The sequence below is a fragment of the Carcharodon carcharias genome, chromosome 32, assembly GCF_017639515.1.
Source record: "Carcharodon carcharias isolate sCarCar2 chromosome 32, sCarCar2.pri, whole genome shotgun sequence".
Taxonomy (NCBI): Eukaryota; Metazoa; Chordata; class Chondrichthyes; order Lamniformes; family Lamnidae; genus Carcharodon; species Carcharodon carcharias.
Genome location: NC_054498.1, coordinates 8,788,413 through 8,813,845, shown reverse-complemented (window position 1 = coordinate 8,813,845; position 25,433 = coordinate 8,788,413). Strand labels below are relative to the sequence as shown.

The 25,433-nt window shown below is 39.8% G+C and overlaps 1 protein-coding gene across 1 annotated transcript in view; it reads right to left on the bottom strand.

The window, feature by feature from the left end:
- Positions 1–1,005: 1,005 nt before the first annotated feature.
- Positions 1,006–25,433, bottom strand: part of etfa (electron transfer flavoprotein subunit alpha) — a 46,696-nt gene continuing 22,268 nt past the window's right edge. Inside the window, exons 9-12 of the mRNA XM_041178510.1 lie at positions 25,233–25,315; positions 12,724–12,789; positions 6,174–6,254; positions 1,006–2,014 (exon numbers count right to left, since the gene is read on the bottom strand). Coding sequence (XP_041034444.1) covers positions 1,979–2,014; positions 6,174–6,254; positions 12,724–12,789; positions 25,233–25,315 — 266 coding nt within the window. The 3' untranslated portion in view covers positions 1,006–1,978. The remainder of the gene's footprint in view (positions 2,015–6,173; positions 6,255–12,723; positions 12,790–25,232; positions 25,316–25,433) is intronic.

Sequence of the window (25,433 nt, the reverse complement as noted above, 5' to 3'; positions counted from 1 at the left end):
GAGCCTCAGCTTGAATCCAAAAGAGGGCATCTCCAACACCTCTCAGTATTCCATTGCAGTGTCAGCCCAGGTCATTTGTTCAAGTTCTGGGAGTAGAGCTTGAGATAGTGACTTCCTGACTTCTCTACCGGAATCACCTCAACTTAATGGCACTGTATTAAATTATGAGGGGCATAGATAGGGTAGACAGGAAGGAACTTTTCCCCTTGGTGGAGGGATCAATAACCAGGGTTTAAGGTAAGGGGCAGGGGGTTTAGAGGGGATGTGAGGGAGAATTTTTTCACCCAGAGGGTGGTGGGAATCTGGAACTCTCTGCCTGAGGGGGTGGTAGAGGCAGAAACCCTCATAACATTTAAGAAGTATTTGGATGTGCACTTGCAATGCCATGGCATACAGGGCTAAGGGCCTAGTGCTGGAAAATGGGATTAGAATAGTTCGGTATTTGTTTGACGGGTGCAGACTTGATGGGCCAAAGGGCCTTTTTCTGTGCTGTAGACCTCTATGACTATGACTCTATGGCTTGAGGGGTGAGTGTGCTACAAGTAACCTCTCGACTTGTACACAGGTGAAGTATTTTTCTCCATAGGAAAACTTACAGCATGTCTCCTAGGCTGCCCTTGTAAACATCCTAAGATCAGACAGTCTACTGGCACTCTGGCAATCACAGAAGTCATTCTGAGGTGACTGGTGTAAAAGTTTTTTAATTTACAGGGAGAAAATAGGAGGCATTCGAAGTTAGCATTCCCTCAAAACAGGACTCACTGTTCAAATAAATTTGATCACTTTTGACAACAGTTCAGTTCTCTTGCAGAGATGTCTTTGGTTGACGGGGAGTGGGCAGAATTCTCAAGGGCAATTGGCTTACCACCAGCATTTGGACCCCAAGCACTCGTCAAGTCAAATTCCTCTCTGCATTTTTTCTACTTAAATGATGCTTGCAATTTTGTATCATGATTTTATCAGTAATATCAGTATCCCTGATGTGAGAGAACATGGATACAAGAGGATGGTCACGCAGTTTATTACAAAATAGTCTCCAGTTAATTACCACAAAATTTGACATTGTATATATTGCAACTGAATAAAAATTTTGCATATAAATTGGTTACCAATCTAACAATCCTTTCTCGATATTGTATTCTCTTCCAGAACACCACCCTATCTACTTTCCCTTACAGACATTTCTTGACCCAAGCCTCCTACATACATATCTGCAATCACACCTTTCTCCACTATGGCAAATAATAACCATTTTCTGTAACCATTTATGGAGGTCTATCTGTGTCTACCTCACATTGCAATGCATAAGAGTCTTAATCCAAATCAATTTAAATTAAAAATATCCTTTAAAAAGTTTTTTTTAGGACTTTTTAAATTGTAATGGGGAGGGATTGTTCTAGTAGCCAAGGGCAGTGAAATAATTAACATGATCTTCATGATCAGAGGCTTCCCTAGAGTTATCTGAGCAGGAAATGGGAGCACACATCACAGCTGCAGTGTTGTTAGAGGTAACATTGCTTAGTAATCCCACTGCAAGGTGGATCACTACAGTCCTGCAGATTAAGACTCTTCTGAAAACTCTTAGAAACAACCTGAAACAAATTGAAAGCTTAAAGGCTCATGCCTATCAGTTCCTCCATGAGGTACCTAGGAAGGTGACAAGTGAGACCCTGAAGGAACAGAGATTTTAGAGGTAGCTTACATATACTCAAACTGTCAGTCGTGGAGTAGGATTGGGGCTAGGCAATGTGGTCATGTACCTCCTTCCCTTAGCTGGACTTAGTACATATACAGGTAATAGTAAAATTCTTCTAGTGTAATCAATTAGCTGTATCAGTAATTTAGAGACAAACACTGGGTGCATCAAAAACAATGTTCAGCATTGATGTATGCATTATCTGTACATAATATTCAAACTGTACAGGTCCAATTAACAAATCAGTGCCAGATTATTGACCATGTGTGCAGGGCCTCAGCATTATTTCTCCAAAAGAGCCGTCATCTCTGGGACTGCCTGCAGAGGAAAACAAACATAATCAGGACTGGACCCATCGTTTATTAGATATATTCCACTGGAACTCATTTAATGCACTTTTGAAGCTTTCTTTTAAAACAAATGTAAAATTAACAAAAGGATGAACCAACAGTGCTTGTGCATTCAACAATAACTTGCATTTAAATTGTAAAGAAAGGCATGCATTTATATGCAAAGCCAATAAAGTGCTTTTGAAATGTAGTCACTGTTGTAATGTAGAAAACATGGAAGCCAGTTTGCACATAGCCTGACCTGGGAGTGCATAATAAGAAAATTATCCATTCCACAGCACTAACAACCATCAACCTGAACGTAAAATTGATTTATTTTATGAGCTGTAATAGAAAGGACATTCATGAGTGAAAGCATTGATTGCCCCATATATGTTTGGCACCCTCCCCTTTAAAAAGGAGGGCTCAAGCTGAATGTGTCTTCCACTTATACGAGATCTAATTGATTCAATAATTGCTCACTGATCAGTTCTGTGTTGCAATCACAACAGAAGCAAATGCCTCAATTCAGGGTCCCGTTTAACGTTAATGGGAACCTGCTGGGTTTGTTTACTCTGGAAAACTCTAAAATTGATCACTAAAGATAGTTATTTAATCGAAAGAGCTGGTTTGACTATAAAGGACTGGCAAAGGAACCAGTTTCTTTAAATTAATTCTCTGTATGTGGGCATCACTGGCAAGGTCAGCATTTATTGTCCATCCCTGGCTGTCCCTTCAGAAGATAGTGGAGAGCAGTCTTGAACCACTACAGCCTGTTTGGCGAAGGTGCTCCCACAGTGTTGTTACATAGGATTTTGACCCAGCAATGTTGAAAGTCAGGGTAACAGTGGAGCCACTATTTGCTCCTTAGGGCTTAGGGAAATGAAAATAAATCAAGGTTCACACTCCTGATCACCAGCCATGAACTCCAATGGAAAGTGCATGCATGAGAACAGGATAAGGTTTGGATGTATTGCTTTCCTGGTCAAATAGCTTGCTAACACACAGTCACAGGACAGGGTGGGGAGAAAGAGGGTGTGGAATAATAACAAAAAAACCTTCAATGCACAAGTACACATATAGAGTATAAATACCATTCATTGTCTCCAAATCCTGCAGTTTAATGTTAAACTGGTTCTCAGAAGCAGAAGGCAGGCAATGGACTGATCAGAGATAAGACATCGCTAAGATCTGATCTCACATGGCTATGGTTACCCATTGTTTATAAGAGGGAATTCGCTAAAACACTCCTGCAGCCATTCATGTTTTGGGAGGCTGGTAAATAATTAATGAGCAAAGATAAGAAATAAAAAGAAACCTCAAGCCATTTCAATTGCAGTAAACAAAGCCCCTTCCAGCTCTCACCACCATTTATCAATGTTAACTACAGTTGATTGCTCATCACAAGTATTTGGCCAAAAAAAAGGAGACTCAGCTAGGCATGTAAATGTTTGTTTGAAGGTAAAGCAAAACCAGCTTGAAAACTAAACCCAGTCATTTGTGGTAAGTATCAGTTACAGCTTCTGATGAAAGGGCCTGTGGTTGTCACAGCGCTAAAGGATCGCAGCTGAATTTGCCAATGATGAATACAGTCTCTCAATTATTCAGGAGATCTGCACTTCCATTAGCTGGATATAATGCCGCTGTACAAAATTTATTAGGGAAATTGTCTACATGTTGTATCTACCTCCCATCACTTTGTCACTGGTTTATTAAAAGCCGCATGTTTACTGCCCAGCCAGCAGGCATTAGTTTGAGAAAACTATTACACTTGGCATGGATTCTTCCAACTTGCCTTTTGGGGATGCTGCTGCCCTGTGGCACCTCACGCGCATACGCAGAGCCCTGTACATAACAAGAGCAACTATTCCAAGGGCAACTGTACACCTCAGTGGCTCAAAAGGCCAAGCTAGGTTTCCAGGTTTGGTGTCTGGGCTCTTCAGAGCTCATCTCAATTGCGCAGCGATAGAGGTGCTGCAGAGTCCCCAAGTCAGGGAGGAGGAGGAGGAGGAAAGAAATTAGGTGGATTCTTGCTATCCAACAATGAAAGGGCCTGTGGTTTTCACAGCTTTCCACAGCTGATAGTTATCTACTGATTCTTGCTAAAAATAATGTGCATTTGGTGGAAATAGGAAAGCACAATCACATGCAATTATACAGCACCTTTAACATCATGAAACACTCCAAGGCAATTTACAGGGGTGTTATCAAACAAAATTGGACACTGAGCTATGTATTAAGACAGGTGACCAAGATGTTGGTTTTGAAGAACATTTTAAAAGAAGAGAGGCTAGAGGTTTAGGGAGAGAGTTCCAAAGCTAGGGGCTCAGGTGCCCAATGGTGGAGCAATTAAAATATGGGATCACAAGAGGTTAGAATTGGCAGAACGCAGAGAATCACAGGCAGTTACAGAGATAGAAGGGGAGGTGAAACCATGGAAGGATTTTAAAACAAAGATCAGAATTTTAAATTTGTTGGTGTTTCCATACTGGGAGCCAATGTAAGTCAGCAAGCAAAGGGATGATGAGTGAAGGGGACTTGGTGTTAACTGGGCTATGGCAGAAGTTTTGGATAAACTGAAGATTATTGAAAGTGGCAGTAGGAGACTAACCTGAACAGCATTGGGATTGTCAAATCTGGAGATATCAAAAGCATGAATAATGAATCTATAGCTTCACAAAAGTCGGTTCTAAGGCTTCCCCAAAAGACTGGGCTTGTAAAGTGATCAGCAAGTAGTAAATAAGCAAGTACAGGGGTGATAGGTGAATGGGACTTGATGCCAAATCCTATCCTCTGGCACTCCCAATAGCACCTGTCTGATAACAATTCAGAGCAAGACCCTGCCAATCACCCCCTCTTTTACCTCAAAATGCTGAGGCACCAATTCTGCCATTCTTGCTGACAATAGTAAGTTCAAAGCAAACTGAAAATTAAACTGGACTTTCCTGGTCTGTGTTGTTGCCTTAACAAACTGAGCCGCTAGGAGAGCGGATGATAAAAAATTACTAACCTTCCACTGTGCTCAGTTTGCCTGACTGGTAGCATTTTTTCTAAACCTGTCGTTTCCTAATTTATTTAGTATTAAGACAGCTTACATTTAAATTCAATTGAGCAAAATATTAACAAATTTTTAATCACATACAACAATGTCACTGCATAAATTTAATTCACTAAAGGCAAATTAGACCAAATTATTATTTTCATCATTAATTAAGAGCAAGAATTCCAAGGCATTGTACAATGTGACAATATACATTACGGCTAAATAATATACTGGAAGGTTAAACCTTCTAAATACACCTTAAATAGATTAATGCACATATTACAACATAAATACGCATTTAGGCACAATGCAAGCCTTTTCCACTTTCTAATTATTTAATTACCCTTTGTAAACTTGAGATCATCCAAAACTCTGCTGCCTTTGAGCTTACACCAAATCTCATTCATCCATCTCCCCACTACTTGGTGACCTACACTGACTCACAGTAAAGCAAAGCCTCAATTTTAAATTCCTATTTTTATTTTAAATCCTCCACCCCCCCCACCCCATCCCCAGACCTACAATCCCTGGAGGCTGGAATTCCATCCTCTTGAGCATCACCAATTTTAATTGTTCCACCATCAGTAGTCATGACTTCAGCTGTCCAAGCCCTAAGCTCTAGAATTCCCTCCCTAAACCACTCAGCCTCTCTCCCTCATTAAGCCACTCCTTAATACCTACCTCTTTGACCAAGCTTTTTCCCTAATATCTCTATGTGGGTTGGTATCAAATGTTGCTTTACAATGCTCCTGTGAAGTGCCTTGGGACATTTTACTATGTTAAAGGTGCTATGTAAATGCAAGTTGTTGTCTCTTATTCCTTGCAGTATTGTACTTTCACGCCTAAAAATTGTTGCTCCTGCTCAGCAAAGACTAAATTTAAAAATCACAAAGGGAAATACTGAATTGAACAAGGAATATGGCATTTACACCAATGAAACACTTTTTAGCCATGCCTACAATTTTGTTAGCAAGCCATTAATTACTCAGCAAACAGAAGAATTGTCCTATTTTTCTGTGCAAAGAGGATTTCACTCCCAATATTCCCCTGCCACTTGATCAGGTTGGCTAATATCTTTCATATATTCAAAACAAGCAAGACTCACTTTGAAGAGATCTGCCACCAAACCATAGTCCGCTACCTGGAAGATGGGAGCCTCAGGATCCTTGTTAATGGCCACAATGGTCTGCAAGGAAAGCAGTGCACTCATTAATGATTTTCCAATAATGATTCTTCCAACCAGCAACAATAAAGCATATCCATTCAAAGAAAACTGTAAGCAAATTTGCTCACTAAATTATGTAGTTTTAAACAAAGCCAACGAGCTCTCAGGGATCCCTCTCCTGTAACTGAAGCCAAATATCCTGTGAAGTAGTTACAAAAGTTTAGTAATTATAAGAAACAAATTATTCTTCAGCATTCTACAGGCTTGCACTACTGGTTTTAAAACTCCACTAGCAAAAGACATCTTCTGGGGCAAAAATTACACCTTAGCTGGGCTGAGTTCTGCAGAAGGCATAGTTTCTGGGAAGTTATCATATCTCCACAGAATTCACTAGCAGCTGGCATTGCTGGATCTTGAACCCTGGTCAATTCCCCCTGCACCCCCCACACCTCCTCCAAACCCCAGCTGTACCACTGTCAATTGTAGGTCTCTCCATGCCCTCTCCATCTGAGCTCAGCTAACTCAGCAATAACTAGGGCACGAGTCTATACACATGACTTATGTCAGTCGCCATTGCTTGAGCTTTCATAAAATCCCTGTAAAATTGGCAGTTTATTGCTAGTTTGATAAATTGAACCAATATTGTGAAGGAAACGTATTTTATACCTTCACAATTCAACGCCAAGATATTTAAGTATCCACCCGAGTGTAACCTCCCCAGGAACTGACTGTTCAATAATACGATGTTTCAGGGAAGTGTGCACCTAGGGTTTTAAATAATTTCAAAGCAAATCTTAAAAAACAGGAAACTCAAACTGCAAAAAAAGAAAGGCTCCTTAGACTTCAAAAAGTGTGTTACAGAAAAAAGATATAAATTATAGATTGCAAGGACGAAAGCTTTTCCGACTACTTTTAGAACAACTTAGTGCGCAAGATTGGTATCTGGCTAATGCCTGTGGTAGCAAAACCTACTCTGAAGGCAGTCACCATGGTTACTAGAATTAAAATATACCTGGGACCTCCTGTAATATTGCACATAGGGAATTATGACCAAGTTGAAGTGGGAAAAGAGGGGCTGGGGAATAATAGGATGAGAGTGTGCTACGGTAGCTCAGTCCTCAGTTTGAAGTTACACATCCTGCCCTTATTCACACATTTCCATTATACTTTTTTACGAACCAACACCTACGTAAAATGATCATGCTGTTAATTATAGCCTCCTGCCGGTGGTGGCGCTACCACCATCACCTCCACTTGCAGGAGGGTGTAATTACAGTAAGACAAATCGACACAGGCAGTGAGCTATTTTATATGTGGAAGTAAACATTTACAAAAAGGGAAAGGTTGGCAGGAAAGGAACCGAGAGGTTAAGATTTTTTAAACGCAGGAAGAACCTTTTAGATTCTGGCTGAACATTTCCATGTAGGTTTGTGGTGGATAAAATACTAAACTACTCAAATGAACTGGGGAAAAGGAGTGTAGAAAAAAACAAGTGGGACATGACTACCACTGACATGTTTACAGCAACTAGAAAGGCAACTGAAATTATTGTGCTCACGCTCCTGACTGCAATGAAACAGCTATCTCCATTTAAAAAATTGGTTCATGTTAAATAGAAAGGAATTTATTTTTTTTTACCTATCTGTGAGCGTAATGGTATTTCATCAGCAAATAATTACAGCAGTACAGCTTTCTGATACGTAATGTGGCAGAGCTTCTGGACTCAGATTATCTGTTCTGAGTGACACCCAATCTTAAAAATTACCACTCAATAACGCAGCGGAACAAGACAGGATCACATGTGTTACATGGGCAGTACATGGGGACCAGGCAGTTTGGTTTAAGGACATCTGTACCCAAAACTGGGAAATCATTCACCTTAAAAAGAAAGCATTAACCAAATCTGCATTCATATAACACCTTTTACAACTTTGGGATGTCTCAAATGCTTCACAATTTGGTTAAATATGTTGAGGGTTGTCACTTGCAAGGAGATGTAACAGCCAACTTATAAAACAAAAACAAAATTACCTGGAAAAACTCAGCAGGTCTGGCAGCATCGGCAGAGAAGAAAAGAGTTGACGTTTCGAGACCTCAAGACCCTTCAACAGAACTAGGTGAATCCAAGGAAGGGGTGAAATATAAGATGGTTTGAGGTGTGTGTGTGTGTGTGTGTGTGTGTGTGTGGGGATGGGTTTTGGGTGGGGGGAGAGAAGTGGAGGGGGGTGGTGTGGTTGTAGGGACAAACAAGCAGTGATAGAAGCAGATCATCAAAGGATGTCACAGACAACAGAACAAAAGAACACATAGGTGTTGAAATTGGTGATATTATCTAAACGAATGTGCTTATTAAGAATGGATGGTAGGGCACTCAAGGTATAGCTCTAGTGGGGGTGGGGGGAGCATAAAAGATTTAAAAATATTTAAAAATAATGGAAATAGGTGGGAAAAGAAAAATCGATATAATTTATTGGAAAAAACAAAAGGAAGGGGGAAGAAACAGAAAGGGGGTGGGGAAGGAGGAGGGAGCTCAAGACCTAAAGTTGTTGAATTCAATATTCAGTCCGGAAGGCTGTAAAGTGCCTAGTCAGAAGATGAGGTGTTGTTCCTCCAGTTTGCGTTGGGCTTCACTGGAACAATGCAGCCAACTTATAACCAAGGTACAATAATAAGCAATGAGTTGAATGACTAGTTAATATGTTTTTGTGATGTTGGTTGAGGAATAAATGTTGTATCAGGGTACTGGAGAGAATTCCGCTCCTCTTTGAATAGCACCATGGGATCTTCTGTACACCTGAGCAGCAGGTGGACCCTCAATTTAACGTCTTATCCAATAGACATCATCAGTGGCAGCACTGAACTCCTTCACTACTGCACTAAAATGTCCAGCGTGGGTTTTGTGATCAGGTCTCTGGGCAAGGGTGTGAATGAGTGTGCTCCCACAGAGCCAAGGCCGGCACTGGAGAACATACTGTTAGGAGTACAAAGTCAAGAATTAAATGCACTTGCTACAACTTTGCAGAAGGGGCTGGGAAGAAAATAATTTTTTCATACAGTTACATTTGATTGATTCTTTGCAAAGTAACTGAAAAGAAGATGAAAATACACAGCCAGTTAGTCACCTAACATCCAAAAAGAGTAAAGCAGCATTTTTGGGCAGGGCTTGTATTCCAATGATGGGTCTGATCCAAAATGTTAACTCATCTTTCTCTTCCAAATGCAAATAAGAAAGCTACAAATAACACCACTGCATTGTGATAGCCTTATTCTATCATTTAGCACCTTTGCTCTAGCAATGATATATTCTTTTTCATTTCACTGAGCTAAGTTTGGCTAGGTTATATATAATGGTCAGTGTTGCTGCGATTCCTCCAATGATACAGCTGGTTGAAAGCCCATTTTAAAACTGGATTCACCTAATCCATCTAAAATCCTCCAAACTAAAATAGAAAAAAATCCTATTTTGTCATAAAATGATGAACAGAAACTTTTATTGTCCTATCACACAATGAGGGAAGATTTTTTCCATGTAACAAAATCATAAGAAAAAAGCAAAGTACTGAGGATGCTAGAAATCTGAAACAAAAACAGAAAACATTGGAAAAACTCAGCGGGTCTAACAGCATCCATGGAGAGAAAAAAGTTTTATTACTCTGAAGAAGTCATACAGACTCGAAACGTTACCTCTGTTTTTCTCTCCACAGATGCTGTTAGATCTGCTGAGTTTTTTCCAGCATTTTCTGTTTATGAAACAAAATCATAAAGCTTGTTCTTTATAAATAACCTTATGATTTTATTCTGCAAAGTTCAGAAGAATTTCCCCCCAGATCTGTAGTTTCTTTGAGGGAGTTATTTCTCTTCCCTCACAACCGGCTGGAGAATTTGTGGAGGGTCAATTTATTTATTTCCCAATGTGAATCTTTTGTGCTGCACTGGACCTGCTGGTAGAGAGAGATTTTAATTCAACTACATTGTTCACTGTGATGCGTCACAGTGGTATTTTAATATCAACTTAAAATAATCTCAATACATTATCATTTTCTAGAATATTTTAATTATAACTTTTAACTAAAGTCAAGTGCTTAAAAACTATTTTAAAAATCTCTATGATTGCTCCATAAGGGGTTAACATTTTTTTTGGTGTGTTTCCAACCGAGGAGGTTAATGGCTTCAAGAAATAAAAAGTAGCTTTCATGTGGATGATTCCACATATAGTTTATATCGTGCATTGTTGTTTGAGTTCATTTGACAGATCTTTAAACCGAATAAATTCAGTCCATTTTAATATTAAAACTGGAAGCAGTATTTAACTAACAAGGACCTCAGATACAGAATTCACACAAAATCATTATACAGTAAAGAGATTGTGCATTAATAATGCAACAACAATTGGAATGCAAATACAGCCACACGAAATAGGAAACCACGAGAAACGGTATATAAACACACTAATTATAAACTGCAATATTAAACAACAAGAAAGGGATAAAAAATTATTTTATCACTGGCCAAAATTGCTTTGGTTTAAATAGGTTCTGGTAACTCTCGATACCACAGCATCTAGGAAAGTAAAAACACTTCAAATGCAAAATAATGAAATTTGGAATTTGCTTCCCCAAAAGGCTATGAATGCTGTGTTCACGGAATTTTTCAAGACAGAAATCAATAGATTTTTGTTAGGCAAGAGTACCTAGGGATATGGAACAAAGACGACTAAATGGAGTTGAGGGACAGATCAGCCAGGATCTAAATCAAGGGGCTCAATGGCCTATCCCTTCATTACATGAGTTCTAAGTTTGATCAAATACAAACACATGAAAGCCATCTGAACTTAAACTGCCCTGGCAGATTATTATATGCAGCAACAGTACCTAAAGCCAGGGGAAGGATTAAAATACTGCAGATCATGGTGTCAGTGTCAAGTCCTCAGTATAGCTTAACAAGACAGTAAATGGATCACAAGAAGAAATATATATTGCACGGAATTGCATCAGGAATTTCACGGCTCATAAATGCAGAAGTAAAGGAAATTCCTTACGAGCCACTGTACAAACTGAGGACTAGAATTAAAAGACTGGTCATTGGGTACAACCAAAGCACTTTGTAAAGATAAAAAGAGCACAAAAAAATTGCACTATGCAGTATTAGCATGAACATGGCAACAGGTTGACATGAAATTCCTGTTTCCTTTTTCCGTCACAGTGAACAAAGAAATTTCATAAAAACTCATTACTACACGAATGTCAGAAGTAATTTCACTTCAGAAGAGAAAAAGAACGTTTCTAACATGAAAATAAATGGTGAACCTTGGTTTCTTGTTCCTACAATTTCTGAATATTTTTGTCAAGCTTTGATCATCACTGGGGAAATGGTTGGGAGAATATATTGAGCCCCACACAGCAGGGGAGTTGAATTATTCAGAGTTGAAATGGCCGGCCATGCTGCTATATTTTCCCTACACCATTAGAATGAGTAGTTCCTCTCTGCTTGGATTTCAATTAAGTCATCAGTCTAAACAAGAATGTTCAATAAATAAAATCCACAGGGAAAAAAATAGTCCAGCCTCAAGGCTAATTTTTCAAGTTTTTGTTTACTGTTACATATGTAGAGTTTAAAAAAATATTTTTATATATTCATTCTCAGAATATGGGTGCCACTGGCAAGGCTGACATTTATTGCCCATCCTAGTTACCCTCGAGAAAGTGGTGGTGGAGCGTTCTTCAAGGTCCGTGTGGAGTAGTTCGCGGGGCTACTCCATAGGTCAACAAAGACTGAAAGAGGTTGGTGGAGGAATGAAGTCACAAAATAAGCCAGACCAGGTAAGAATGGCAGGTTTCCTTCCCTAAAGGCCATTAGTGAACCTGCTGGGTTTTTACAACGATCTGACAGTTTCATGGTCACTTTGATTTTTTAAATTTGTTTGTGGTGTGTGGGCGTCACTGGCTAGGCCAGTATTTATTGCCCATACCTAATTGCCCTAGTTCAGAGGGCATTTTTAAGAGTCAACCACATTGCTGTGGGTCTGGAGTCACACGTAGGCCAGGCCAGGTAAGCTCGGCAGATTTCCTTCCCTAAAGGATGTTAGTGAACCAGATGGGTTTTTACGACAATCGGCAATGGCTTCATGGTCATCATTAGACTTTTAATTCCAGATACTTATTGAATTCAAACTCCATACCTGCTGAGGCGGGATTCAAACCCGGGTCCCCAGAACATTACCCTGGGTCTCTGGATTACCAGTCCAGCAACAATACCACTATGCCAACACCTCCCCCCTCCTCTTGTGATTAATGCCATGCTTTTTAATTCCCAGATTTTGCTTTTAATGCAAATCCTGAAACTATTATGGCAGGGTTTCAACTCACATCCCCTAGATTATTAGTATAATAATATAATTACTACACCATTCTAGTCCTAAAGAGCAACAATACACCAATCTTCCCACCCCATTTTGACCATGTCAGCCAAGAACATGTCCTGTTTAAAATACCTTGCTGTCCTTCATTCCTGCCAGATGCTGTATTGCTCCCGAAATCCCAACAGCAATATAAAGCTCCTACAAAGTTTAAAAAAAGGAAATGTTTATTAAACAGTAAAATGCAAGGCAAGAGTCAAAGGCATTTCTTGGCCTTAACTATTTCAACAGTCATTATTTAATTCAGCGTACATTCTACATCACATAACAGGTTACAACCATGCAATATCAATGGGCCCTTGCTGTTCTGGCCTCTTGTACATCTCTGATTTCCTTTGCTCCACAACTGGTGGCTGTGCCTTCAAGTGCCTAGGCTCCCAGTTGTGAAATGCTCTCCCTAACCCTCACTGCCACTCCTTAAAACCTTCCTCTTTGATCAATCTTTTGGTCAATTTCCCTAATATCTCCTTATGTGGCTTGGTGTCAAATTTTGACTGATAACACTCCTGTGAAGCACATTGGATGTTTCAGAACATTGAAGGTAAAAAGGTAAAATTAAAGCTGTAAGTACTTCACACAAAATGATTTCCAGCAAGGTTGCTTTCCGAGAATGACAAAATAAAATGCCTTAAAAGAAATTACAAAATTCAGACTTGCATTGGTGGTCAACAGGACAAGATACTTAAATCAGATACAAATGTTTCAATTTCTACAAAACAATCTGAATCTTGGGGCCCTAAAAGTCAAAAGGATGTGTTGGTGACTAAGCTTAGTGAAAATTTTCTAATTAGTGTGCATTAGGAAACAGGCTCAAATATCATAAGTAGCAACTAGAAAGTCATATAATTTCAGTTAAGATTGCAGTATGTAATTGCTTATAAATGCAGAATAAAAGTTAGGGCTTGTGGTCTTAAACCACACATTCACATAATTATAGAACCATAGATGCAGAGGGGGTGACCATTCAGTCCATCCAGCCTGTTCCAGTTCTCTGAAAGAGCTATCCAATAAGTTCCATTCTCCTGTTCTTTCTCTGTAGCTTGCAATTTTTCCTTTTGCAGTATTTATTCAAATCCCCTTTGGAAGTCGTTATTGAATCTTCTTCCAATACTCTTGTAGGCAGCACATTCTAGGTCGTAACAAGCATTGAGTGTAAAAAATTTCTCATCTCCATCAGCCCTCCTCCCATGGTCAACCCACCCACCTTTGGCTTTTTTGTCAATTGTTTTATATCTATATCCTCTGGTTACAGATCCCCCTGCCAGTGAAAACAGTGCTTCACCTACCTACTCAAAAGATGTATTAAATGCATTACTTAGCACTTTTCTGCTGAAGTCATTACATTCCCCAAAATTGAACTAAATTTGAATTTAAAGACAAGTTGTGAACAAACTGCTTCGTGAAAGTTCAAACGACAATTTGAAGTTGCTAATATAGAACAAAACAATATTATAATTTTGCGTCAATAAAGCAGAATGCATTATTTTGTGTAATGCAGAAAATCTTGTTCCAATCATGTGTATGAAGCTAGAAAAACAGTCAAAACAATTGCATCATGTTGAGTGCTTTTAAAATAAAAGTAAACATAGTGTGGTCGACAGAAAGGATGTGTTCAGTCTGAAACATGCTGCATTATCTGACCACTAGCTGTTAGGAGTGTTTTTAATCCAACACACCACATGCACAGAAACAAAATACGAAGTCCCATCGTATCCAACTCTTCTAGATTGTGCAAGTATACTGCTCATCACTTTGCTTTAGACTCCCTTGTAATTAACTGCGTGGGGTGAAGGTTCTATCTTCCTCTATCACTAGATACCCACCCTGGCCATTCCAATATGTATCAATGTTTTGTGCAGCTCCAACAGCTTAAATGGATGCATCCAGCAAATGGATACCTGATTCATTCAGGCCTGGAGAATTGCAGATCAATTCCTTGATTTGCACTTAAATGAAGAATCTCAGTTTGAGCAGAGGTAGGGGTGTCAGAATTGGCCCAACATTACAGGTTATGGATGATTGAATGGAGCGGCTTGGGGTGGTGGGATGATCAGAGCCCCCGCTCACAATGCAACAACCCTTGTTTCAAGTACATTTGGACACTGGGTTTAGGTGATGTTATGAGGTCAAATTCCCTGCTAACACTTTTGTGCATTATAATGGCCATGGTACTGGGAGCAAGTAAATGTGTTCTAGTAAGCGATCAATGCTGTCTTACTTTTTTTGCGGCTTGTTCTCAAGTTTTATAGCCGTTACTTGTGTACAAATGTAAAACCAAAGATACAATCTTTTGCGTCTTACGAAATCACTCAGGCCAGGAGCCAGCCTCTTTAATTCCTGGATTCAGGTGGTTAGCAATCTCACCTTTTCTGTCAATTTAGACATTTCACTACATAACCAATTACAACTTAATCACTTTGTTCCACAAGGATTCCATACATTTACCATTTATTGAGACATTGAGAATAAGTCTCTCCAGAAGGCAAATTCAAAAATCAAATCATTTGTTTTATCTGCAACCTTTCAAATCTCACACGAACAGGACAACAACTTAAACTAAGCATTAGATTATATTGCAGATGCTTAATATATTGTTATAGGGAATAAGTTTTGTTAATCATTACTCTAGACTGTTGAGATTTAATCCAACAATAGTACAGAAGTACCTGGGGTTTGGTTGGGGGGGTGGGGGGGGGGTGTGTGTGTGTGTGTGTGTGTGTGTGTGTGTGTGTGTGTGTGTGTGTGTGTGTGTGTGTGTGTGTGTGTGTGTGTGTGTGTGTGGAGAGCAGAATCACAGCAGCTATGAACATGTGGAGTTGTGAGGAAGTACAACATTTTTAAATATACTCAGGTTGATATTTTAAAGGTAGGGATAGAGGTCAAACTATTAAGCAGAGGAACTAGTTAGTAAAACATGCAGCTAAAACTGGAAGACACCCATTTCAGCAACACGACTGCATGCCTGTGCTTTGGGAATTTCCACCATGTTCATGTCGAGAATAAGAGGCTAATTAAACTCATGAAAAGCTATGAGGGCACCATCCCAATCTGGGCAGCAGAAATAATGAGCAATGCTGAAAGTTTGTAATAGCCATTTTGTTGAAAATAACATGAAATCTTCCACCAGTGACATAAAAACCAGTGAAATTCTACAACCGTGTGTGAAGGCAGAATTCAGACTGTTCCAGACATCAGAATTCTCCAGAACCATTGCCTCAATTTTATTTGACTCCATTAAGACAACACCTCCAAATTTCCTCACTATTGGTTCAGTTGAGAATTATAACAGGCAAATGTTTTACACACTGTGAGGCGGCTTGTGAGGTGGTAGATTGTTATAAGCATAATCCTTCGCACATTTCACATTATTTTTATATTATAAGAACACACTGAGAGGTTAAAGTACCATGCTAGGCTTAATGACCAATTCTTTCATGCAAGGAGAGGACAAAATGGCAAGGATAAAAAATAGATTTTTAAAAAATAACATAGATATACTTTAGACAATCTGTCCTAGTTCCTGTTTACATGAAAGAAGATACATTAAACATATGCTTTGGTAGACGGAGTGGGGTGTGGAAGACATACATAGTGATAGATGATAAGTATTGTGGATTCACCAGTAGCTCTCTTTTTAGTGATTTTACTTAAAAATGGTCGAGAAACACAATCAAATTTCTAAAGAGCTCCTTTATGACTACTGGGAGTGTCTTAGAGTTCTATCTTTACAATATCATGAAAGAATGAACACCAACACAATTGTGATACACATTCAAATTAACCTTCCACAAGGGAAGCTTTGTGCAAAATCTTGCTAAACAATATGAGAGGGGTAGGGTCAATTTTTGAATCGGAGAAATAAAAGGCAAACAAAAATACATTGCATCAAACTATCCCTATACTAAGTTTCACTAATGAGCTTTCTAATGTTGTTTGAACAAGTTGTTAGGCATATTTATAGTTAGATGGAAGTAGATGGAGAGAATATGGAGCATGAGCCACACCAGGTCAGCACAGCACTTATCCCATCCCACTCTTAAGAAGATTTTATCTAGCTTTGATCAAGGAAACCATGTAATTACCCTTAAGATGAGTGCTTAGGGTGTCTGCTGGAGTGAGAGTTTCCTTCTGGCCTCCAGGGAGCAGCACATAAATCGCTCTCAACTAAATGCACTCACACATGAATATTTCAGTACAATTTAATGTTTCTGCACAAACCCCACAGGAGCAGAGCATCAATTTGTGAACAGAGCTCTCGTAGACTTAAAAGCTAGACCAGCTATTGCAATATCAAAAAGTCTGTCAATCTGGTGGGAATTTATCTTTTTTAAGAAAAAGCAGGAGGCTGTGGAGAAGCTTGCCGGTAACGAGTCCCAGCTGCATATAAACATACACTCAGAAGTTTTCAGCGGAGCAACTCCTGGGCATGACTGAATAATTTTGTTTTTAATAAAAACACAACATGGAAAGCAAAATGACTTGCCAAGCTTGACAAGTATCCACAAAGCTACCTGCATTTGCCAATGATCCCACTTTCTTTATTCAGCATTTCACAGGAGCACACGCACACGGACACACAGACACACAGAGCTGGCCTGCTAACAAGAGACAAAAGTGTTGCAAAAACTCCATTCATTAAGTTTCAGGTGTTAGAACACAAGATACTGACCAGTTGCTCAGGCTGGAGTTAACTCAATCAGACATGTTCACACTCAGCAGGTGCATTACAACACTTAGAGCCACATGCGCGCCTACCATATGCCATCTGCTGCTTCAAACCATTTGAGCACTCAATCTTTTCCCGATTTTTGCTACACAAATACAGATGATCATCCAAGAGATTTAGGGAAGTGCCTCCACCCCCCCCCACCTCCACACACACACAAACAAAAAATATGGCATAGCGACCAGTCGTGTCCAGCTGTGACACCCACAGAGTTAAATAGCCAAAACCATTTAGGATCATTGTGAAAACACACTTGTCTCTGCTTGCATAGAGTCTACAGTACCAAACAGGCCATTCAGCCCAACTGGTCAAAGGACAGCCTCAACTCAATTCTCACGGCTGTGGATCCTCAGCATAAAAAACTGCCCCCTAATGTTCAACATGGTTTTACAAAAAACATCCTTAAGGTAAACAGATATCACTCACTACTATTGTAGGAGGTACTCTAAAGGTAGGATCCTCAATACTAGGAACAAATTTGAGTGTCAGAAAGAGCTTTCATTTATATAGCATCTTCCATGACCTCACGTTGTTTTAAAATGCTTAACACCCAATGAAGTACTTACAAAGTGCTAACACCGTTGGAATGTAGGAAACTTGGCACCAAGTTCCCATAGAAATCAATTAGATAAATGACCAGATAATACCCAGCTTTAGGGATGTTGGTTGAGGGATAAATATTGGCCAGGACACCAAGAAGAACTCCACACTCGTCTTCACAATAGTGCCATGGAAAGAGTCTTTGTGCCTTCTGCGATTAGTGTTTTCTATACCTTGTATCCAACAGAAAGATTTGAATAAAATAACTGAAGATTAGTAACATAGAGCTAAAGAAATAGAAATAAAAAGAAGTTCCTTGCCCATTTACCAAAATCTGAAAGTCTACATTATTAGTGGTTAACAGCTCATACCTTCACATTGTGGAGTTTAAATACCATATGGATGTCCCATACTAATTTCTGAGCTACTTTCTTATTGAAACTGTTGAAAATCGTTTTATCTGGTATACAAATGCTTCCCTTATTTCTTTGCAGCATTCTGAGTGCCATCTGCTCTCTGATTTACTGGGCACATCTCAACCCCAAGATTACACCTGGAATGTAGGGATTGCTGGAAAAAATGACCAAATCTGTCTTGCTTGCCTTCTACCATCCTGGTCGTCTTGTGATATAATAATGGCATTGTTGATAAATCATATCCCTATCGATCGATCATTCCACAACAGACCCAGATATGAGGTGAGGAAAAACCCCAGTAATGGAGGGCTTTGGGAACTATTGGTCCAAAGTCACCTGTTCTTCCCGAGGCTGCCACACTTAGTATGCCATGTTTCAAGTTACTCATGCACTGTATTTCAAAATATTGCTTCCCAATTTAAAGTAAGAATAGTTTGGATTTGACTCGCCATATCAAGACGTGATTTTCTTCCATTTCATTTCTGTACAAAAATAGCACCAGATGGTGCTATATAGTGATAGTGGTGGCAGTCTACCATTTTAGAAGATAATGGTTTACGCTGTGATGGGCAATTCTGTATTTAGTATTGCCACGTGTGGCTCAGGAGAGCCATTTTGGTATGGCCATCTCTACCACTTTTGCTGCAGAGGAAGACAGTGGGCCGAGAAGGTGCACTATTCGCTGGCTGTTGTTTTCTCTGGCCCTGCTTCTCGGCCAGCTGAGTTTTTTGTTTCTGCTCACCTCTTCCAATGCCCTTCCAAACAGTCAGCCTCCAGAGGTCACAGTCATTAGTGAAAGTCTGCCACCTTCATATCTTGTTTGCAAGTGTCCTTGTAGCTGAGGTTTGAACACCCAGGAGGACATGACCCAGCGGCCAGTTCACCGTACAGAGTCTTTCAATATATGGCCATCATCCATTTGAAGAACATAGCCGAGCCAGTACAGATTTGGCACAGCCATGAATGTAGACTGATGGAATTAGCACACTTCAGGACCTCTGAATTGGTGGCTTTGTCCTGCCAAGAGATGCCGAGGATACGTATGAAACAGCAAAGATGGAAACTGTTCAGGCTTTTCTCCTGCCTAGCATAAGTTGTCCAAGGTCTCACCACTTTAAAGGAGTGCACTGAGGACTCAGGCTTGGTAAACTTGCAGTTTGGTGTTCTCAGTTTGTCATTGTTTTATGTTCTTTTACTCAGCTTGGAAATAACAGCTGCAGCTTTTGCAGTGCCTGCTGATTTCAGTATCAAGTGATAGATTGCTGGTGATTGTGGAGCCTAGACATGTAAAGCTATCAACAACCTCTAACGTCACATTGTCAATGTTGATAAATGGCCATATAGCAACATTCTGGACCATGACATTTGTCTTCCTGATGCTGATGGTCAAAGCAATCTCTTTACAGGTGTGAGAGGGTGTATCCATTTGCTGCTTCAGGTGCTCCTTGGTATGGAATGGTAGCACAGCATCATCAGCATAGAGCAACTCGCTGTTGAGGCCTTTGTTTTGGTTCTCAAACAAGTAAGGCTGAACAGCTTTCTATCAATTCTGTATGCAAGTAAACCTGCTTTCTGGATGACCTGTAAGCTCATGACAACAGCAAAGAGAAGAACACGTAAGTGTTGCTGCCAGAACACAACAACATTCAACCCCACTGAGGATCTCAAAGGGTTCCAATGCTGCCCCATCATAGCTGACCTTGCCCAACCTGCTGACATTGAAAGAGGAGATCACATTGAACAGCAGACAATTTTCTCCAGCAGCTAAAATATTACTGTCTCTGCTCACATAGTCAAATACTTTTGTGAGATCAATGAAGGTTAGTGGTCTCTTTTCTCATGGCATTGCTCTTGCTGCTGCTGGACTGAGAAAATTAATTAACATTAATTGCAGATCTTCTAGTTTTGATATCACACTAAATTCGGGGTAGACGTGTTCAGCTAGGATCTGCAGTCTGACATGGGCAAATAATTTTCCCATGACGCTAAGCAAGGCAATGCCTTGATAGTTGTTGCTACAGGTGCTCCTGTTCTTGTACAGGGCCATAATCTTTGTATCATGTATATCCTAGGACACTGTGCCCTCCCTCCAGTAGGGACAGATGTTAATGCAAATGCTGCAGGAGTGCCCATTTCCCGTGTTTGTTGAGTTTAGGCTGTATAGCATCATCACCTGGAGCTTATCGCATGGCAAGTGAGTCAATAGCTTTGCTAAGCTCCTCCACTGTGGGTTCGATATCCAGCTCTGCCATGACAGGCAAACTCTCCATGGTGTCTAGAGCATCCTCAGTGACAGTGTTCTCCCTACAGTACATCTCAAGGTAGTGTTCCATCCATTTCTCCAACTGTTTATTGCAGTCGGCAATTACCTCCCATGCCTTTGTTTTCAATGGAGCTGTTTTGTTTGCTGACGGTCCTTTACCATTTTGAAACCTTCATACATGTTCCTTACATCTTATGTTGAAGGGCATCTGGACATTCTGGCAAAGTTGTAACTAGTAGCCATTGGCACACGCCTAGCAGTCTTTTGGACTTTACTTCGAGCGGCTCTTAGTGCACTCAGATTCTTCTTGCTCAGGTCTCTCTTGTAATTAACGAGAACAGACTGCTTGGCTTCAATAACATCAGTGATGCTAGCCTTGAACCAATCAGCATTTTTCCATCCTTGATTCCCAAATGTTGAATATGGTAATGTAGAGGAGTCCTGAAGTATTGTCCATTTTGTTCCTGTATTCTATACTGGAATGCCAGACAGCACCTGTTTAATCGAGTTGAGGAACTGTTCGCTTTTATCTGGCTAGGCAGTATGGCTGACGTTGATTTGAAGATGACATTTTTGCTTTGAATGAAAAAACTTCAAGGGTTGCATCCTAACCCTGATGTAATCTGTATCACAGTCAGCACTGTGGGGGTAGCTGTGCGTGTAGAGCAGAGAATGCTGTTCAGAGAATCAAGTCTGGTGATGATCAGATCCAGCTGTGCCAATGCCCTGATCTTGGATGTCTCCAGTACGCCTTGAAACATGGTTTGTTCTGAAAGTAGGTGTAAGTTACACAAAGCTCATGGTGGCAGCAAAACTCAAGTAGTCTCTGTGTCCTCATTTATCTTTCCAGAGCATGATGTCTTCAGCAGAAAGGCCATGCCTCTTGATCCACACCCACTCGTGTTGAAATCCCCAGTAGGTAAAAATGGTCTGACTTAAGGATTCCATTGATAGCAATGTCATCTTCGTCACAGAACTTTTCTTTCTTGTCTGTATTGAAGCATTACGTTGGAGCATGGAAATCCAAGAGGCTAACTAGCCTTGTCTGATCTGAAAGGTGGTTGGACAGAACACGTTCTGAACCATTTGTTGGTGGCTCGGGGAGGGGTTCTACCAACGAGAGTAGTGAGTTCCTTACAGCGAAGCCTACACCTTGCTCATGCATTTCCTCTGAACTCTTTCCCTGACAGATGAACGTAAAATGTTTTCTCTTTCAGTGATTCCCTCTCGGCAAGCCTTGTCTTTTGTAGGAAAGCTATGTCAATTTTCAGCCTATCAAGTTTCATGTCGATCACAGCTGTCTTGTGCACATAATCGACCAGTTGCAAGTGTCTGTCAATCCTGTGAACGTGGTCCTGACGTTCCAGCTTGCCAATCAAAGAGTTGACGTCTTCTTTCTTTACAATCTGTTTTCTTTGTTTGTTTGGTTCAATGGATTCTATCCGCTTGTTGAGCAGAGACTCTTAAATTCCAAGTGCCCACTGAAGCAGATGGATTGTGGCAGGTCAGCATCTTACTAGTCAGGGCCTAAATTGAGGTGGGCAGTGGTTGGCAAGAGGGACATGACAGTCCCTCCCGTCGTCGGAGATAGCCCGTAGCACCCGATCACTACGCTAATTGAGTTGGGTTTATCACTCATAACTGCTGAATCCTGTGTTGTATTAATGCTCTGCAGCGAAACTGGAATGAGATGGCTCCTGTCCCTTGGGAGTCTTTGTCACATCACTTTGGCTCAACACAGCTCCACGCACATTGAAGAGAAAGCTAGATAGATATATAAAGGGATAGAAGGGATAGGGTTACCTGAAATGGATGGGAGAAGGCTTGTGTGGTGCCAAATGGCATAGTTCTGTGTTGTAACTTCTAATTCAAAAAGTTTAAAATGTGCTCACTAAGTTGGTTAACTTGGATAATATAAGCACCTTGAAACTTAAGCATTCCTTATGTAATCCAGTATTTCCATAGATTTTCAGCAGATTGCGGAACAATATGCATAAGCACCTATGTATTGCCAATCCTCCCAATGAGAATGAGATTTACAGAGTATAAATCAGATGCTGCTAATCAAAGATCAGTAGTTAGTATAACTGAAACTCGAGCATCAGTAATAAAGCATAACTGCTCATTTTTCCTTTGAATGTTTTACTAAGAGCAGTGTGACCAAAGACATTTTATTAACATAAACTAGCAACTCATTCTGTGGACTAAAGCAACTCATGAACTACAATCATATGGGGCTTTACCTCAGATTGCTGGTTAAACCCAAGTCATGAACCTTGCTAAGAAAAGGAAAAAAAAGTCAGCAGAATCGTATTCAAATCATATGCAAAAAGTATATCCAGAGAAAAACATAATAGCACTTATGCCATGCTTTGCGGGGCACTTCTGTGTTTAGAGGCTGTCTCTATTCTCAGGACGCATTACTTATGTGCACTTATGGGTCTCACTAACCATTGAGAGCTTTAGCTGAGCCACAGAGAACATGTACAGGTCTCCTTAGTCAAACTTCGTAATGTCCAACATCCTTTAATGGAAGCTTATATGAAAGATTAAAAAAAAGCTGTGCCGGCAGAATGCTAACCAATTAACCCTTTAAGCGCATGCGTCGTTTTGCAAATAGTAAAGGTATATTTACCTTCATTCAACTTTTCTTTTACATTAAACGTGAACTGCTGCTCTCAGCAAGGTTACATTAATTTAAATGGTACAAAGCACCATGTTACTACACACTGATAAACTCCTATGATCTCCAGCATGGAATTCGGTCTTTCAGGGTGCACTGAAGTAGTTTATAATATTTGTCATCAATTGAGAACAAATTTTGGAATTGCACCCTAAAAAGAATCTTGGAATCTAGAAGTCTTGTAAACAAAATGTAATTGAAAAAATTAATTTTGTTACCTAGCCTTCCTGCAAACAAAACACTTCATATTCTTTCCTGGCCATCAACCAAAACACACATGCAGCTCTGTTTAAAAAAAACATTACTTCAGCAATAATATTCAATTCCTAAATGTAGGTAAATTGACCCTTAACTTTAGGTTAACTAAATCTCAAATTGACTTGCAAAACCACAGCTCTCTCAATGTCCAAGTTCTCTTGCTTTTGTCCATTAATAATAGCGAGATTTTAGCTGTATAATATGCTCAACATCTCTTTTAACTGAAAACAAAAAATACTGTTGCAGCAAATAGCACGCATTGTAGCAAGAATCTGATTGTATTGCTCATTTAAAATAACCAGTTAGGCAATCGAGGCTCAAATATTCAGGTCCATGTGCTCAATGTTTTTCAGAATTAAATAACTGAAATTAAAATTGTGATCGACATTGCATGCTTCATTCATTCAGCAGACAACTGGGGGGAAGAAAGCTCAAGTTTGGAAGGATATATTAGCATAAAGGTGTAAGCTGCTGCTTTATGGTTAAACTGTGACAAGCTTAGCGACTGCACAAAAACGCACAGAGCGGATTTCAAAAGGATGTACCCGACCCAGTAGCCAATATGTTAAATTTTCAAGGAGGCTTCAATTCAAACTAGGAGCCTCATGACCCTGAATTATGCACTAATGGAACCTTTGCATTCTAGTCATGTTTGCTGGAACACACTTGAGTGAAACATTTTACCATCCACCTTTAGGGAATTAGAATCCCAAATCAAAATACCCAGGCACATATATGCACAATTTTCCTGTGCATTAAACTCTTTCCAGTGTGTACATTTATCATTAAATTAGCAAATGACAGCAGAGTTCACACAACTAATTAGCTTCATACTCCCAAGGCAAATGCTTGGCTTTGAATACGCAGGAATTTGTTTAGCTTATTCCCTTAAATCATTCATGCTTAATTGTGTTTGCTGGTCCCAAATAAATTTATAATTTAACGCTCTGAAGAAATACAGATTAAAAATATCAGTAAATGCTGTGCAACTCCTGTAACATTAATTCTGAAAAACATAATACAGATACTGGAAAAATCTGGTATTATTAACTTAGTAATGGCTAGGAATGATTAAATTAATCAATCCTATCTAAAGCATGGTTTGAGGTACTTTTGCACGGGCTGCATGGATCCTTGGGGAACAATGCCCGAACTGAAGAATCACTGCACACTGCTCTCGCCAATGCTGCTTCTCCTTTCAAGTCACACCAGAAGTCCAAGAGCCACGAATCCCAGCGGAAAAAGGGAACAAATCCGTCAGTTAAATATTTAAGCAGAAACCAACAGCTCAAGACTCAAGAGTATGGTTCCACACACAAGTCAGGACTCCAGAGCTTGTGTCCTTTGAATCACAGGCTGTCATCTACTGCTAAAATGCCAGGCATGCCTGCCTGATCCAGTGTAAATACTGGATTTACACTGACTTGTGTCAATGACTTGTACAACTTCAGTCACCTTAGAGTAACAAGAGAAAATCCTGGTGTCCATTACGACAGGTGTCAATAATGAACCACATTTATATACATCAAGCCAGTGAGGACCGTATGCATGCATTTCATTTAAAGTCTGTTTTAATGTTGTTTAATTAGGACACCAACCTTGCAATCAATGCCTTCTCCCAAGTTATCAAATCTATACTGCTCCGCATCACCTTACCAACAGCTAAAACAATTTAATGGATCCAACTACTGTACTTACAGGTGCTACAATCTTTCCAGTCTGTCCAACTTGCAAATCATTGGGTACAAACCCTGCATCTACTGCAGCTCGAGAAGCACCAACTATAACAAATGTGAAAAATAATTATCAGGTGTTTCATCTTGGACCTTGCAGTAAATTTTAACATGGTGAACAGATGATTAAAATACTTGAAAAATTCAGTATAGGCTTACAAAAAGA